The 14129-nt window shown below is 46.8% G+C and overlaps 1 protein-coding gene across 16 annotated transcripts in view; it reads right to left on the bottom strand.

Annotated features, from left to right (window-relative positions):
- Positions 1-14129, bottom strand: part of CAMTA1 (calmodulin binding transcription activator 1) — a 953012-nt gene that overhangs the window by 491787 nt on the left and 447096 nt on the right. For all 16 annotated transcript variants that reach the window (XM_031668331.1, XM_031668354.1, XM_031668438.1 and 13 more), the window contains one exon: positions 9533-9668. In XM_031668331.1, the coding sequence (XP_031524191.1) occupies positions 9533-9668 (136 nt within the window). The remainder of the gene's footprint in view (positions 1-9532; positions 9669-14129) is intronic.

The following is a 14129-nucleotide window of genomic DNA, read 5'->3' as shown; positions in this document are numbered from 1 at the left end:
CAACAGGATGGCGTGTCCCAGTCCTTTCCAAATTAAAGTGTGTGTGAACCACACGGGGCTCATACCAAGATGCAGACTTGGATTCTGTAGAGCTGGGATGGGGCCTGAAATTCTGCACTTCTAATACCCCCCGGGTGATGCTGAACGTACCAATCTTTGGGCCACACTGAGGGTAGCAAGAGGCAATACTGACCACTTCAGTATTTGTGCCGGTCTCAGGTTTTGCCTGAGTGGGACATGAGGCTTTTACAACAGGAAGGAAAGGTGTACCCTGAGGGCACGCAGCATTATAAGGTGTTGAATTAGGGAGTACAAGGAGGACGTGGAAGGTTATTTCATCTGTCCAGGAGAAAAACTCATGAAGCAGAAAGGCAGTATTTCATGAAATCACCTGCTTTCCATCTTCCATTCCGGCCTTGCAGCGAGGGAGGGCATCCACAGGGAGGCTCAGCAGCCACAAACCCACACACCGCATGGAAGGAAACAAGGGACCGGAGCCAGCGGCCATCAAAGCAGCCTCACCAGAGCCGCTGCGTGAGGAGCTCATTCCTTCTTTAACTTGTTCAGTAACATTTCTCTCCTTAGCTCCTGCTGGTAGCAAAAGAGCCCTTCATCTGCACCTCTGTTTTCCCCATGGTTTTTGCTGCAGTGTGTGGGAAGCAGAGTGGTATGAGCCTAGTTAGCCTGTAAGCCATATCCCTGCCCTCTGCCGGTACCTAATCCATGCCAACTAAAGTGAATGGCCGTGACTATCCGAGGACAAGCCTGGAGATTTGTGCTGAATGAGCATAAACTCACACAGACACAAGCCACAGCCGCCAATGACGGGAGGAAACTTCCCCAGCGATGTTCCCCAGCAATACAAGATGCAGAGAGGATCAATATTTGATGACTCAGTCAAGTGATGGCCAGAGCTACTCTTCACCCAAGGCAAATAACCATGTCTGGTCACTTACCAAGGGGAAAAGTATCTATTATGGTCTTCCAATGCCTGCCCAGTTTCTGGGTGATGCTGTATATTATGCTTGTAAACGTCCAGGTTGTGTGGCCTGGGTAACACCTCACTCAGTCCCTGCTGTGTGCTGGCGACCAAACAGGGAACGGCCCTTGGTGAATTTCAACAGTGGTATTCGAGGGTTTACATTGTAATTGAATATGCTAAAATTTCCATTCCTGTCCTTATGGGCTAATGTGCAATGAGGTTGAGGGACTGTTATGATAATAATTAAGTACAAGTTCAGCACAGTTGATATGCTGCTGCTCTGCCTTCATCAGGGACTTTCTAGCTTAATAAGGCTCAAATCAAGTTTTAAAATGGAAATTACAAAATATTGTACATATTGTCATCTACCAGGGATACAAGGAGGGCAGAAACTACAATCACACTTCCCGCTACATCTTCCTGGCACATGTTTTACTAACAAGCTTCTCCCCAAACACTGGCAGAAGAAGGCTTGCATTTTTCCAGGTTGCAGCACCTAAGGGCGCCAGATCTGGGTATCTGGAAGCCCTCACGTTTTGGTATTTGAGAGACATCCAGGACTCACTTTTCAGAGGGAGCACGAAAGTCCCCAGCCCTGGCAGCCTCTGGCTTTGCCAGCAAACTGGGGAGTGTCTTCTCCCCAGCAATGGCCAGTGTCCTTCCGGCCTTTTACAGTTCCTGCATCAATAATGTGTCTGGAGATAAACCAACTCACTTCCTCGTGTCTTCAATGAGACCAGTATCCAAAACAGACAAACCTCTGTCTGCAAACGTTCAAAGGAACTGCTCTGATGCTTGGAGGGTTGTCAGATAAAATACATGATGCCCAGCACACTGTGAGTTCCACATAAACAACAGACAATATTTTAGTATAGACATACTTGTACTAAAAAAAACACAAAAAACAAAACTATTGTTTATCTGAAATTCACATTTAACTGGGCATCAATATTCTCCTTTGTGTGTGTGTGCACACATGTCTGTGCATGCACATACTAAATCTGGCAACATACAATCTGGCCTACGTAGCAAGAGTACACACACAGACCCTTGCTGCCAGAGTGAGTGTACCCTGGAAGCTCGAAAGCTACAGCTTCAGGACAAATGGAAATGGGCAGTTCATGCTGGGAGGAGATGAACAACTTGTTACTCCTAAGTGAAATTTCTCGTGGGAATATACAGGACTCAACCGCTCTCGCATCAAATTGCAACTGAGGAGTGACAGCCAGTTATGCAGTGTGTTTGGGGACCAACTCCCAACCACTGAAGTGGACAGTGAGGGACCTGCTGTGTCTTCGTCTTGCAGACCCTGGATGAAATGAGGATGATAACAGTATCTACCTAATAGGGATGGTACCAAGTAACTGAATGAGTCGATGTGCATAAGACAATGCGCACAGGACTGCATATTCAGTAAAAGTCAATAAATGATGCCGTGATTATTGCTGCTATTGTAATTTGGCTGTAGTTAGGGAAGAGAGAGCCTTAAGAAGACTGAAAATCTGTGTTCCCCCAACATGTATATGATGAAAATTAACCCCCCCTACACACACACTATGTGATGGTATGTGGAAGTGGGGCTTTGTGGAGGTGATTAGATCGTGAGAGTGAAGTCTTTCTGAATGGGGTTTGTGTGCCCTGATAAAAGGGACCCCAGAGAGCTCTTTCTCCCCTCCCACCATGTGAGGATGCAGTGAGAAGATGCCATCTATGCACCAGGAAACAAGCCCTCACCACACACCAAATCTGCCTGCACCTTGATTCTAAACTTCCCAGCCTCTAGAACTATGAGGAATAAATTTCAGTTGTTTAAGCCACCCAGTCTATGATCTTTTGTGATAGCAACTAGATGTGGCTAAGACAGAAGGAGAAGCAAAAGCACCACCCTGCCAGTCCTTCGCGAACTCAGCAGAATGCAAACAGAAAGGCTGCTCCTGCTACTTCAAAACGGAGCTAGCTTAATGTTATTTATCAAATTTTTAATTATATGAATTGGGTAGAAACATGTCACCAGGGATGCCAAGTAATTAGGAATTAAGGAAAAACTATGGATTTGAGCTCCTGAATTGATTCTACCAAAACACATCCAGGTAACAGGAAATTAAGTTTTAACTCGTTGGCCTACTAGCAGAATGAGGCACAAAAATTCAGATGATAAAAAGCCAGCAGAGAGCCCTGGGAGATTCCCTGAGGTGCCCCTGAACAGACGCTCCCTGCACTAGAGACGGTCATGAGACTAAGACACCTCAGCCTCCAGGGCTCGAAGCCAGACAGGAGAGACAGCCCCACTTCTGAAACCAAAGACCTAGGTTCAAGTCCCAGATGCACAACCCATGAGGATAAACGTATCTGCCAGGACTGAATCACAGGGCTGGGGTGAGGCTTGCAGGAAGTATAATTGCGGAAGCAGTTAGTCACTGGGCAAATCCACTTCCCAGAGCAAGGTGGTGTGGGGTAGATTCTGTAGATACTCTGTAGAGACTCTTTGTTACTTAGTATCTGGATACAGGCTTTCTAGCAGGGAGAAAATAAATACTCAACTTATCTTTTTTGAACTGGACAAGGCTGATAGGAAGGCAACCTGAACACTTCCTTAAGAAGGGTACAGATGGAAAGCAACAGCAATGTAGGGGAGGAAATCATCACTTCTGGCTAAAGATTAGGGGAGATAGGCTTGGGGGGCGGGGAGTCAGAAGTTATGAGGCTAAGACAATGTAGACCTAGACATGGGAAAAAAACAGCTTCTGAACAAGGAACATGGTAGGGTATGGACTGGTAGGTACACAGTGAGGCCGGAGGGGAATGGGGTAAAATAATCTGTCCACAGACCAAAGACACATGTTTTTCTTTTAATTTAATTTTCTTCTTATTATCATTTTTAAATTGTTTTATTTTAATTATACTTTTCTGGGGTACATGTGCAGAACATGCAGTTTTGTTCCATAGGTATACATGTGCCATAGTGCTTTGCTGCACCCATCAACCTGTATCTACATTAGGTATTTCTCCTAATGCTCTCCCTCTCCTAGCCCCTGACTCCCCGACAGGCCCTGGTGTGTGATGTTCCCCTCCCTGTGTCCATGTGTTCTCATTGTTCAACTCCCACTTTTGAGTGAGAACATGCGGTGCTGGGTTTTCTGTTCTTGAGACACATGATTTTTTACTAAAAGTAGAAATACGTATTCTATGTGAAACATGCAGTGCTTCCATGCTGGTTTGTTTGCCCTCTGTGAGCTTCTGCCCCTTGTTCATTTCATGAGGCACCTTACCTCCACCTTATCTATTTATTGCTGTTTTCCAAACTTGATTTGGGCACCATACATGTTCATGGCTGGCTATTTAAAATATTTTCCACAGGTTGCAAGCAAGATACCAATTTATCTTATGGCTGCAAGCAGAGCTGAAATGATCTGGCATTGCCACAGGGCAGACAGTTATTTCATGCCCTGTTAATTCCTAATGCAGTAACTACAATATCATTCCTATTTTAAAAGAGGTGCTTTCTTTTCTTTTTTAATATGTGGCCTAAGTGCCCAAATAAAGAACATCACTTCTAATGAGGCCAAGTCTCAAAACATAACCTCGTTACCACTGCTACCATCCTAATGCCAGGTTTCTGGCTTTAAGGCAGTTAAGAAGTCAAAGAAACTCTTCGTTCTTTACAGGCAATGCAAACACATCAGCAACACTAAATGTTCTCTTCACATCTGAAAATGCCAATCAGACGTGAGGGGCTGGTGTTTCCACCCAAAGACGGTCCAGGCCAGGGGGGTCCTTCTGCCACAGAACAGGCTCAGTAGAAAGGGCTGTCTCTGTGCATGTGACCACCATGAAACCAAGAGCCTCTGTGCTGTGATCACTCACTGGTTCCAAAGGCAGAACATCCATGGCAAGTCATGCCTTAAGAGCAGAGAGGGCCCCGTCGCTAGGAGGATAAGACCTGGTCTGGACAGGCCTGGGGGAAACACTGATCCATCAAGATTCTGGCCGCCTGTTGCTTCAAGTCACTTTGGCTGATTCTCAACAGACTCTATTCAATGATATTGCTCAGCCCTCCCCTGTCACTTGACCCACTCCCACCGTGCCCCACTTCCTTATGCTCATGTCACTTCCTTCAGGGCAAGTCAGCCTCAGGTTCCCCTCCTGCATTCCCCATGCAGGGCCTGGTAATTCTATCACAGCCCTCAAAACCCTGCATCGGGGTTGCATGATTGACTTTTTTAGTCTCCCCATGAGATAGGGGACCACGTGTTCTCTTTACATCACTGCATCCCAGCACCCATTGCCATACTAGGTGGAGAGAAAGCCTCCAATCCCCAGTGGATGAAGCAAGGATGTGTGCTGAATAAACAGGTGCTGACTTCATCTAAAAAGTCTACAGGCCCCACCCGAGTACCCAGAAGCAACTGATATAAAGGCAAGAGCTTGAGCTTTAGCACCAAGCAGTCCCAGGCTCAAGTACCAGCTCTGTCACTGACTGAGGTATGACGTAGGGCAAGAGAAACCCTCTCTGAGGTTCAGTCTCTCCATCTGTAAAATAGTTATAATACCATCTACTTTGCATGCATGTGTTTATGAGGATTCAATGAGATGGTATACCTGGTATACAGGAAATGTGTAAGCCCATGACTATCCCAGTAGTAACTGTGTAGCTCCCATCTGTTGTGGGAACCCAGCAGCAAAGAAATTGGAGAGGACAAGAGCCCAGAGCTGCCTTGGGTTCTGGGACACCCAGCACTCTCAGCAGAAAGATGTGGATATAGGACCTAAGACAGCCCCACTAGGACCTAAGGCAGCCCCACAAGCTTCTGGGGCCAGAGAAAAGTATCAGGAACTTGGAAGGAATTCTTCCGGCATGGCCCAGAGAACAGCGTCATCTCTGACTAACCTCCCTCAGCTCATCCGACCACAAAGCTGCAGTGACCCCAGAACCAGGGTGATGCTTCACATCCAGCTTTTTGCTCTCTGGGAGTCTCCCACTCCCAAAGCTCCTCCACCCTATCAGGCACCAGACAAGCAGGCATAAATCTGTATGGGGTACAGGACCAACTTCAGACCTGCTGAGATTTCATCTCCTGAAACAGTGACATCGCAACCACCCTCTTTTTCCTTCCTGCCAACCTTTGTCATCCCTGGAAACCTTATCGAGCTAGCTTCTCCTTGGCTTGCAGACAAGACAACTAATCATGGACCTAACAGCTCGTCAGCTTCAAAAGCAGCTCCCCCCATCCTGTGCCTGGCTGAGAAAATCAATGTGCCTTTGAGTTGCCGTGTGTACAGAGGGCCCCAGCTTCTGAGAACAAAAGAAGCGAGATGGCTGAACAGTTCCATAAACAGGGCTGGAAGTTTTCCCAGCCTGAGGGAAGGCTTATAGCAAGTGATATGTTAAACGGTAGATCCAAATATCTTTATCATGCCCCTGAACTGAGGAAAACAGCTCGGGTGGTAGAAAAATCACAGCTCCAAGACCCTGTGCAGGACTGTCCACTCCAACCCGCAGAAGAGTAGCTGGTTGGCGCCTTGCCTGGCGTGATGAAGATGCTGAGTCTATGGAAACTGCCTGATTGAATCCACCAAAGCAGGATGCAGAGTCCAAACTCAGAACGCCTCCTGTGATGTACAAAGTCCCATGGAAATCCCTGTTGCAATTTCCTGGTGGAAAGGACCAACCACACCCTATGCCAGAGCACACCCTCTGGGCTTCTCCGCCCTTGGAGCAGAAATGCCGGTGAGACGTGGGGGTTGATCTTGTCTGAAAAGGCCTTCTTCAGGGCTGTTTAAAAATCCATGTCCATGCCCATGGTAGACGATTCATAGCAACAAGCTCCCATTAACAGAAGAAGGCACTCATCCTCACGAATAATTAAGACAAACTCAAATTCAAATAGAAGGGGGTACCATCTCTCATCTATCAATAAGCAGGAGGATGTGGGGAAAATTGTAATCTCCAGGCATGGACATAGGCATGTGATTATGCAGCCAGAGGCAGAATCTAATAAACTGATCATGCCCAGACCTTATAACCCAGCAATTCTGGGTCCAGGTTGCCTATGTGCCCAAAAAGACTGTATAAGAACACTTATTGAAGTGTTATTTATAATGCTAAAAAACTGAAAGGAATCTAAAGTAGGGGCTATGGCCAGGGAAACGGCTCAAGTGTTTATATAGTAGAGTGCTGTAGGACTGTGAAAAGGGATGAAGGAACCTCAGTATCAACATAGACACAGCTCAGACCACAGTGCAGAGTGGAAAAGGTAAACTGCAAACAATATGTAAATTGCACGTACACACACACACACACACACACACACACACACACACACACAGAGTCCCACCCGACTTTAAGGGCTCAGCTTGTATCCCACCTGACCTAGGAAGTGTCTCTGACCATTCCAGCCCACTCTGCACTCCCAGGATGCTTATCATAAAAGCCCAGGCTGCTCTGCCTCTCAGCACTATTGATGACCTTCATGTACGTCAAGTCTCTTCAACTTGACCATGAGTCCGTGGGACAGAGAACATGGCTCCTATTCTCTCTGCAGACACCACAGCGCCTTGCACAGAGTAGGCACACAGGGTCCATATTTGCTGAGTGGCTCAGTGGGACAACTCCCTGAGCTCATGGGCAAGGCCACCACATAATGCATCATAGTAGGTGGCTTCTCTCTGAGAACCTAAAGCAAGCATCATGTCGCTGGCCGTTCCCACTGCCCACACTGCCATCTATGTCAGGAGGTCCTGGAAACCCCTCCCCATCCTGCCCGTCTCCTTTTCCCAAAGTTCTGAGGGGACAGACTGTTGTCTGCAAGTATGAGTACCACAAATAACTCCAAACATAAATATGGCCTAAAAATAGCCATAAATCATTCTGATTCCATCCAGCGACAATTCTAATTTATAACATGAGGAAAGAAAATGAACACTGTGGGTTGTTTTTTCCCCTCGGCTTCTCAGCTGCTGCTGAGGAAGAATTCCACCCTGCTGTTACTCACAAGCAGAAGTTCCTGATTTACGTATTACTAAAGATGAAATATACCAGGGGCCTACGGGCACAGGAGCTACTGTGACTTTCAGTGTGAATTCCTGCAGCCCTATTATTCCCAGTGCGAGCAGCCTCCTTGTTCAGGGGCCCCACCCAGCTTTGCCTCACTCTCTACCTCTTCCTCCAGCGTAGGAGATGAGGGTCCTCCCAGGAAGAACCAAGCCCTGCCTCCTTTGGCTCCCTGCGATGATGGCTAATGCATTTGTACAATCACCGGTCACAGTCCTAGAGGTGCATCCAGAGCAGTGTGTTTGGGGTAATCTGCATTTTAACGTTCCGTGCAGTCAATTAAACCACACTGTGCAAACACTGAGCACGGGAGAGTGCAGGGAACTGGAATTTCTTGGATAGAGGCTTTTCTTTGTGCATCTCCATAAAGCATTGTTATTAGGTATTTAAAAAATAATAAAACAAAAGTCATCTCTCTGTGAGGTCATATAATACAAGCCATCTGATGCTATTTTTAACAGCCATAAAAGCACATGATTAATACAGAAAAAGTCATCATGACAAAGCACGTCACAAAAAACATTGGTGTGGAAGGGCAACCCATTGAACTCAAGTGGGTTTATGGTCCTAGCTATCCATCCAGTATGCTTGCAAACTCAACACACCAACAGACTCCAGAATGCCTCTCTTTGACCAGTTTGAAATAACAGGTGGATCATAAGCCAGCTTCTCAGCTCTGGGCCCAAGGTGGCACTTTCCCTATTTCCAGGGGAAGTTCCTTCCCAGGACCAGTAAGGACTCAGGGAAGTGGGTGCCTGTTGACTAGCAGGCCAAGACTTCACCTGGACTCATGCCCTCCCCCTCTACTGCTGTGACACATGGCTCAGGCCCTCTAATGACGGCAAAGAGGAATAAGGGAATTTCTCCATGGCTGCCCAAGATGGAGAGCCTGTGGGGTGAAAACAACAGCAAGGAAACCAGTGTTTACCCAAGGGCCAAAACCCGAAGTCGGCCCAAGATCCCAAGATGTTTCTGCAGGACCCCAACCATGCAAGAATCACGCACACCTGTGATCCCATCTAATGATCTCAAACCTCTAGTAAGGCTGACACACCCAGGGTTTGTCGATGGAGGGGTGAAGCCAGGCTGTGTCGGGGGTCTACCAGCTCAGCAGGGGGAGGCCAGGGTCACCTCAAGAGGGAAGTTCCTTACGCTGCCTCCCCTCTTCCCTGACACTTTGCAAACTTTCAATGCACCCAGAGGCTCTTCTGTGATAAATACAACAAATGAGTCCACAGGAACCTTGCAAATCCCCATCTATATACCAACGACTCCCAGGAAACAGGAATGCTTTAGTTCAATCCAGTTTCACTGAAAACTTGAATGGAGACCATAGGGTAAGAAGGTAGAAAAACGAAACAAAAGCAAAACCAGGGTCTTGGCAAACAAAAATTCTTTGGACAGAGGTGACTCGCATCAAATTACTCCGAGCAATCCCATTCTCCACTGCAGCCTGCAAATGACATTTGTGCACCAAGGGAACCTTTTCTGCTGTTTACCTCCACTCCCTGGACCTTGAGTTTCATGTGGTCCTCTCTGGTCGTTTTCCCATCTTTCCTCTTTTTCCAGCAATACCCATCTTTCCTGTATTTCACTTTCTTCCTGTTGTAGAGTATCATTGAGCCATTCTGTGGTCTGGAAACAACAAATGGTTAAGTTACCAAGAGCACCAAGCAGAAGAAAAATTTATGAAGAAAGATATCGTCGACCAGTAAAAGTCTCTACAGAAAAGCAATACTCCACATTTGCTGGAACATAATTTTTCACCTTTTATTGCAGCTCCCTGGATTAACCATGTTTTACGGCCAGCCAAAATTTGCTTTGGATTTGGTACCTAATGAATTAAATGTGTCAATGATAGGCTTAAAAAACATCCCCTCAGTAATAACCACAGAGTAATCAGGATATACGATGTGGGGGCCTGAGCTCTGCACTGAAAAGTAGGCAAAAGAGAGACAGAAAGCAAAAAGAGCCAGGGGTGTCTTGGCAGCCTGCAATATCTTATCTCTTGTGGAAGGATTTTCTACACATCTTTTAATCCATCACCCAGCATTAGGAAATAAATAAGTTTAACGCAGACGCTAGATGACTATGTTAAGAACAGACCAATGGCAGAGCTATTCACCGAGGCCAAATGCTCTTGGTTCATTGCCTGCATTTAGATTACTGCTAGATATGAAAGAGCATCTGCAGTCTTGCTTCCCAAGCAAGCTAAGTACCCGATTCTTTCCCATTTGGGCTTCAGCTGTCAGGGGTCTCAGATACTGCCAGGTAAAGTCATCTATTCAGTCCATAGCCAGAGTATCTCAGGGAAATAGTTGCCTGCTCGCTAAATGCTAAGAGTTAGATGGTCATTCTTGTAATGATGAAAAAGAAAAAGAACTTTGAATTTTCCAAAAAAGAAAACATGCGTCCACCACAGAGAGGAGAGGCTGATGACGTGCATATCTGCAGATGCAGTGGTCAGGTCACATATTTGGGTTTGGAAACTCCAAGAAGAGAAAGAACTAAACCCCTCTAGCAGTTGAGGGCAATAAACTGCTTTCAGAATAAAGTTTCAGTAGCTGTGGGCAGATCCAACCTCAAGGAAGACTCCCCCAAAAGCTAGCAGCACCCCCTGCAGTGCTGCGCCACTCTGCACCTGAACGTGCAGCAGGGGAACAGGAACGCCAGTGATTCTGTGCGCCACGAGGCCAGCGCAGGCTTGCCATCTCACTCTCAGCTGTGGCCAGAGAGCTCTTTATACAAATAAGGCAAATGAAGTGGCTTCTTCAGCACGGCTTGTATGCTTCTCTGCTACAACGGAGGCGGAGGTGAGGAAACCACAAGTCAGCCATCTGTCCCCCTCAGGGCTGGGGCAAGACCCTCCAGCCCCTTTCTTTTCTTCTTGCTATGAACAATGGGCCATTTCACAAGTGGCACAGAACATTGGCTGTTGATGGCTTCATATTCTATTGTCTGTGGGGAAAAAACAGCCCCACCAGGGTGACTGCAGCTAATTGTAGTTTCCACCCAGCCTGACTATGTCATTCAGTGGCAATATGATGACTAAACAGCAATTCCGCTGGAAATTACAGACTTTCAACAGCGACTCCCGATACTTCATTGTTTCCCGATCAGGGCACAATTGGTTTGTGTCAGTGTTGGTTTCCTCCCTAAGTCTGTACCGACTAAAACAATCAGGAAATGGCTCCACGTGCTTGTCACAACGCTGTCACCCGCCGGTATCTGTCTCCCGCTTACAAGTCTGCACTGGAAACCTTACAATTCGCTTCCATTTCTAAATGGCAGGTAGGCTCGTGCGTGGGGCTAACGATGCCAGCCTCTTCCCACTTCAGCCCCTCTCCAGATGTTTGTCCTTAATCTTCACAGTGCTGTAAGTCCTCCCTGCCCCTGAAAGACCAATTAGAAGGTGCCTGAGGTCCACGGACTGTGCTTAGGACCACTGCCTAAGGAATAAGCAAGGGAACTTGTTTAATCAAACAGGCAGGCTCTGTGTGTGGCTCATCCTCTCCAAAAACGAATGAAGACGTTCATGAGAGTGTGGCAATGCCAGGTCTTCTTCTGTGGATGGGTTTTCTGTTACTGGAGAATGAAGATGCTCCATCCACAGCAGAAGACCCGACATTGATCCAATCCAGCCTCTCGTGAGCTAAGACATGAACTGTGGTTTGTTCCATCCCTTGCCCTTTCTAAATATGACTAATAACCTCAGTAGTGTCCTCAGGCAAACTGTTCCCACATCGTAAGTGGTATGACCCACAGAGAGGGGACTCTCTCAAACACTGTCATGTACACAATCAGAATCACAACCGCACTCACCCTAGGAAACCCAGCTTCCTCCAGTGACCCACCCTTTGGCATTCTGAGAGTAGCCCTGTCATCTGGCACTTTCAGCAGGATACAATCCCACAGGGAACTTAAATGTCCAGCTTAAATGGCCTTAATAAATGGAATCATCATTTTAACTTGCAATAATGAGCAACCTAATAGTGTTTAATCCGCCAATCTGATTTTAATAGAACTTGTTTGACTCTGTGTGATGGGGAAGGCCCTTACCACAACTCAGGGTCCTAGGAACAGCAAAGGGGAAAGACAGGCTGCAGAAGGGCCCCTGTGCCCCCCAAGGCAAAGAAAATTAGGCTGTACTGCCGTCCCAGAAAAGAATCAAAATCAAGTCAGACCCAGCACTTTTGGAGGCCGAGGTGGGTGGATCACTTGAGGACAGGAGTTTGGGACCAGCCTGGCCAACATGGTGAAACTCCATCTCTACAAAAAACGCAAAAAATTAGCTGGGCATGGTGGCAGGTGCCTGTAATTCCAGCTACTCGGGAGGCTGAGGCAGGAGACTCTCTTGAACCCGGGAGACAGAGGTTGCAGTGAGCTGAGATTGTGACATTGCACTCCAGCCTGGGTGACACAGCAAGATTCCATCTCAAAAAAAAAAAAAAAAAAAAAAAGCAAGTCAGAGCTGGTGGGAAGGCATCAGAGGAGGGAAGTGGGGTCCTGCTCTGGGAGGAATGACAGGTGGGCTAGACCACAGGGTCCAGTCAGGGGAGGACTTTAACACACTTCATGATGGCATAAAAGATAGTCCCCCTCCTACAAGAACAGCAGGAAAATAGGAATGGAATTGCAGACGGAGAGGATAACAGAAGCTTCGTAAATCAGGCATGGAAGCCCTGCAACTTAATAATGTCACCTACTTCCAGTTATTGCTGACTTACTGTGTGCCCGGTGCCGGTGGAGCACACCACTTGTGCATCTGTATCATTTATACCTAAGTCTATATCCGTACCTGTACCTATAACCTATAACTATGATCCAGATTATTTGCATCCTTGCACCCACCCTGTGAGGTAGGTGTTATTATCATTCCCAACATATAATCAAACCATTCTAGCCACAAAGTGTTCAGGCAGGATACACGCTGAGTTGGTCCGACTCCAGGGTTGCCCCTAAGGCTGCTGGGCTAGCACAGGCTGTGGGGCCAGTCTCTGTTCTGCTCTACCAGCTGGGTGATCATTACTGCCCTGAAAGCACCCCTTACCCGACGGACAGGGATTTGGTGGGTGAATCCCAAACTTCCTTTCTTTGTGGCTGGGGTCACACTGGGGCAATCCCAGGCTTCCCTGCCCAGTGGAGGGGGTCACTCTGGGGCAATCCCAGGCTTTCCTGCCCAGTGGCTGGGGTCACTCTGGGGCAATCCCAGGCTTCCCTGCCCAGTGGCCGGGGTCACTCTGGGGCAATCCCAGGTTTCCCTGCCCAGTGGAGGGGGTCACCCTCCTTGTAAGCTCCAGTTCCCACAGTGGTGACTTGCAGGGGGAATGGCCCTTCATTTGCATTCCTCCTCCCCCTCTTTCACTTCCACATGCCCTGACTGCTGTTTCCTGGGATAGCTTCTCAGATAAACTGTTCACACTCAAGTCTTCATCGCGGGATCTCCTTCCGGGGAAGCTGAACGAAGGCTGATGGTGTGAGACAGCCACAGGGAAACCTTCTGAGACCTCCACCGCAGCCATGCAGAGGCATGTCAAGAAAAACACGAGGACAACAGGGAGCTTCATTCTCACTACAGAGGTTTCTAGCCAAGGAAACCTTTTATCTAAGAGATTAATAGCCAGCAAAACCAATAGCACTCAGTGCAACATGGCAAAAAGGTCATGGGATCAATGGAAACCTACTACAAATTGTAACAGTAAAGAGATAGATATAAAGTTAGCTTATATTTTAATTATCTAGCCAAGAAAGATATAATATCTACATAATATCTATAAGCTACAGGCTTATAGATACATATTCTATAAGATTATATGTATTATATATATAATACAGTCTTAGTAAGACTGCATAGATTACACAGGGTAAGACTGTATATGATACATATTATATATGAGAAGTATATAAAATATCTATATGCTATTAGCCTATAGATTATCAGCCAATAGCTTATGGACATTGTATGAATGTGTGTATGTGTGTGTGGGTGGGTGTATGTGTGTGTATATATATATATCTTGGCTAGATAATTAAAATATAAACTATTGACTAGATAGATTGATGAAATGATGGAAGTCCCCATTTACTATAGAGAAA

This window comes from Papio anubis, chromosome 1 (genome assembly GCF_008728515.1).
Source record: "Papio anubis isolate 15944 chromosome 1, Panubis1.0, whole genome shotgun sequence".
NCBI classification, from domain to species: Eukaryota; Metazoa; Chordata; class Mammalia; order Primates; family Cercopithecidae; genus Papio; species Papio anubis.
Note: the sequence above shows the minus strand (reverse complement) of the source record. Positions and strands in the feature narration are given on the sequence as shown.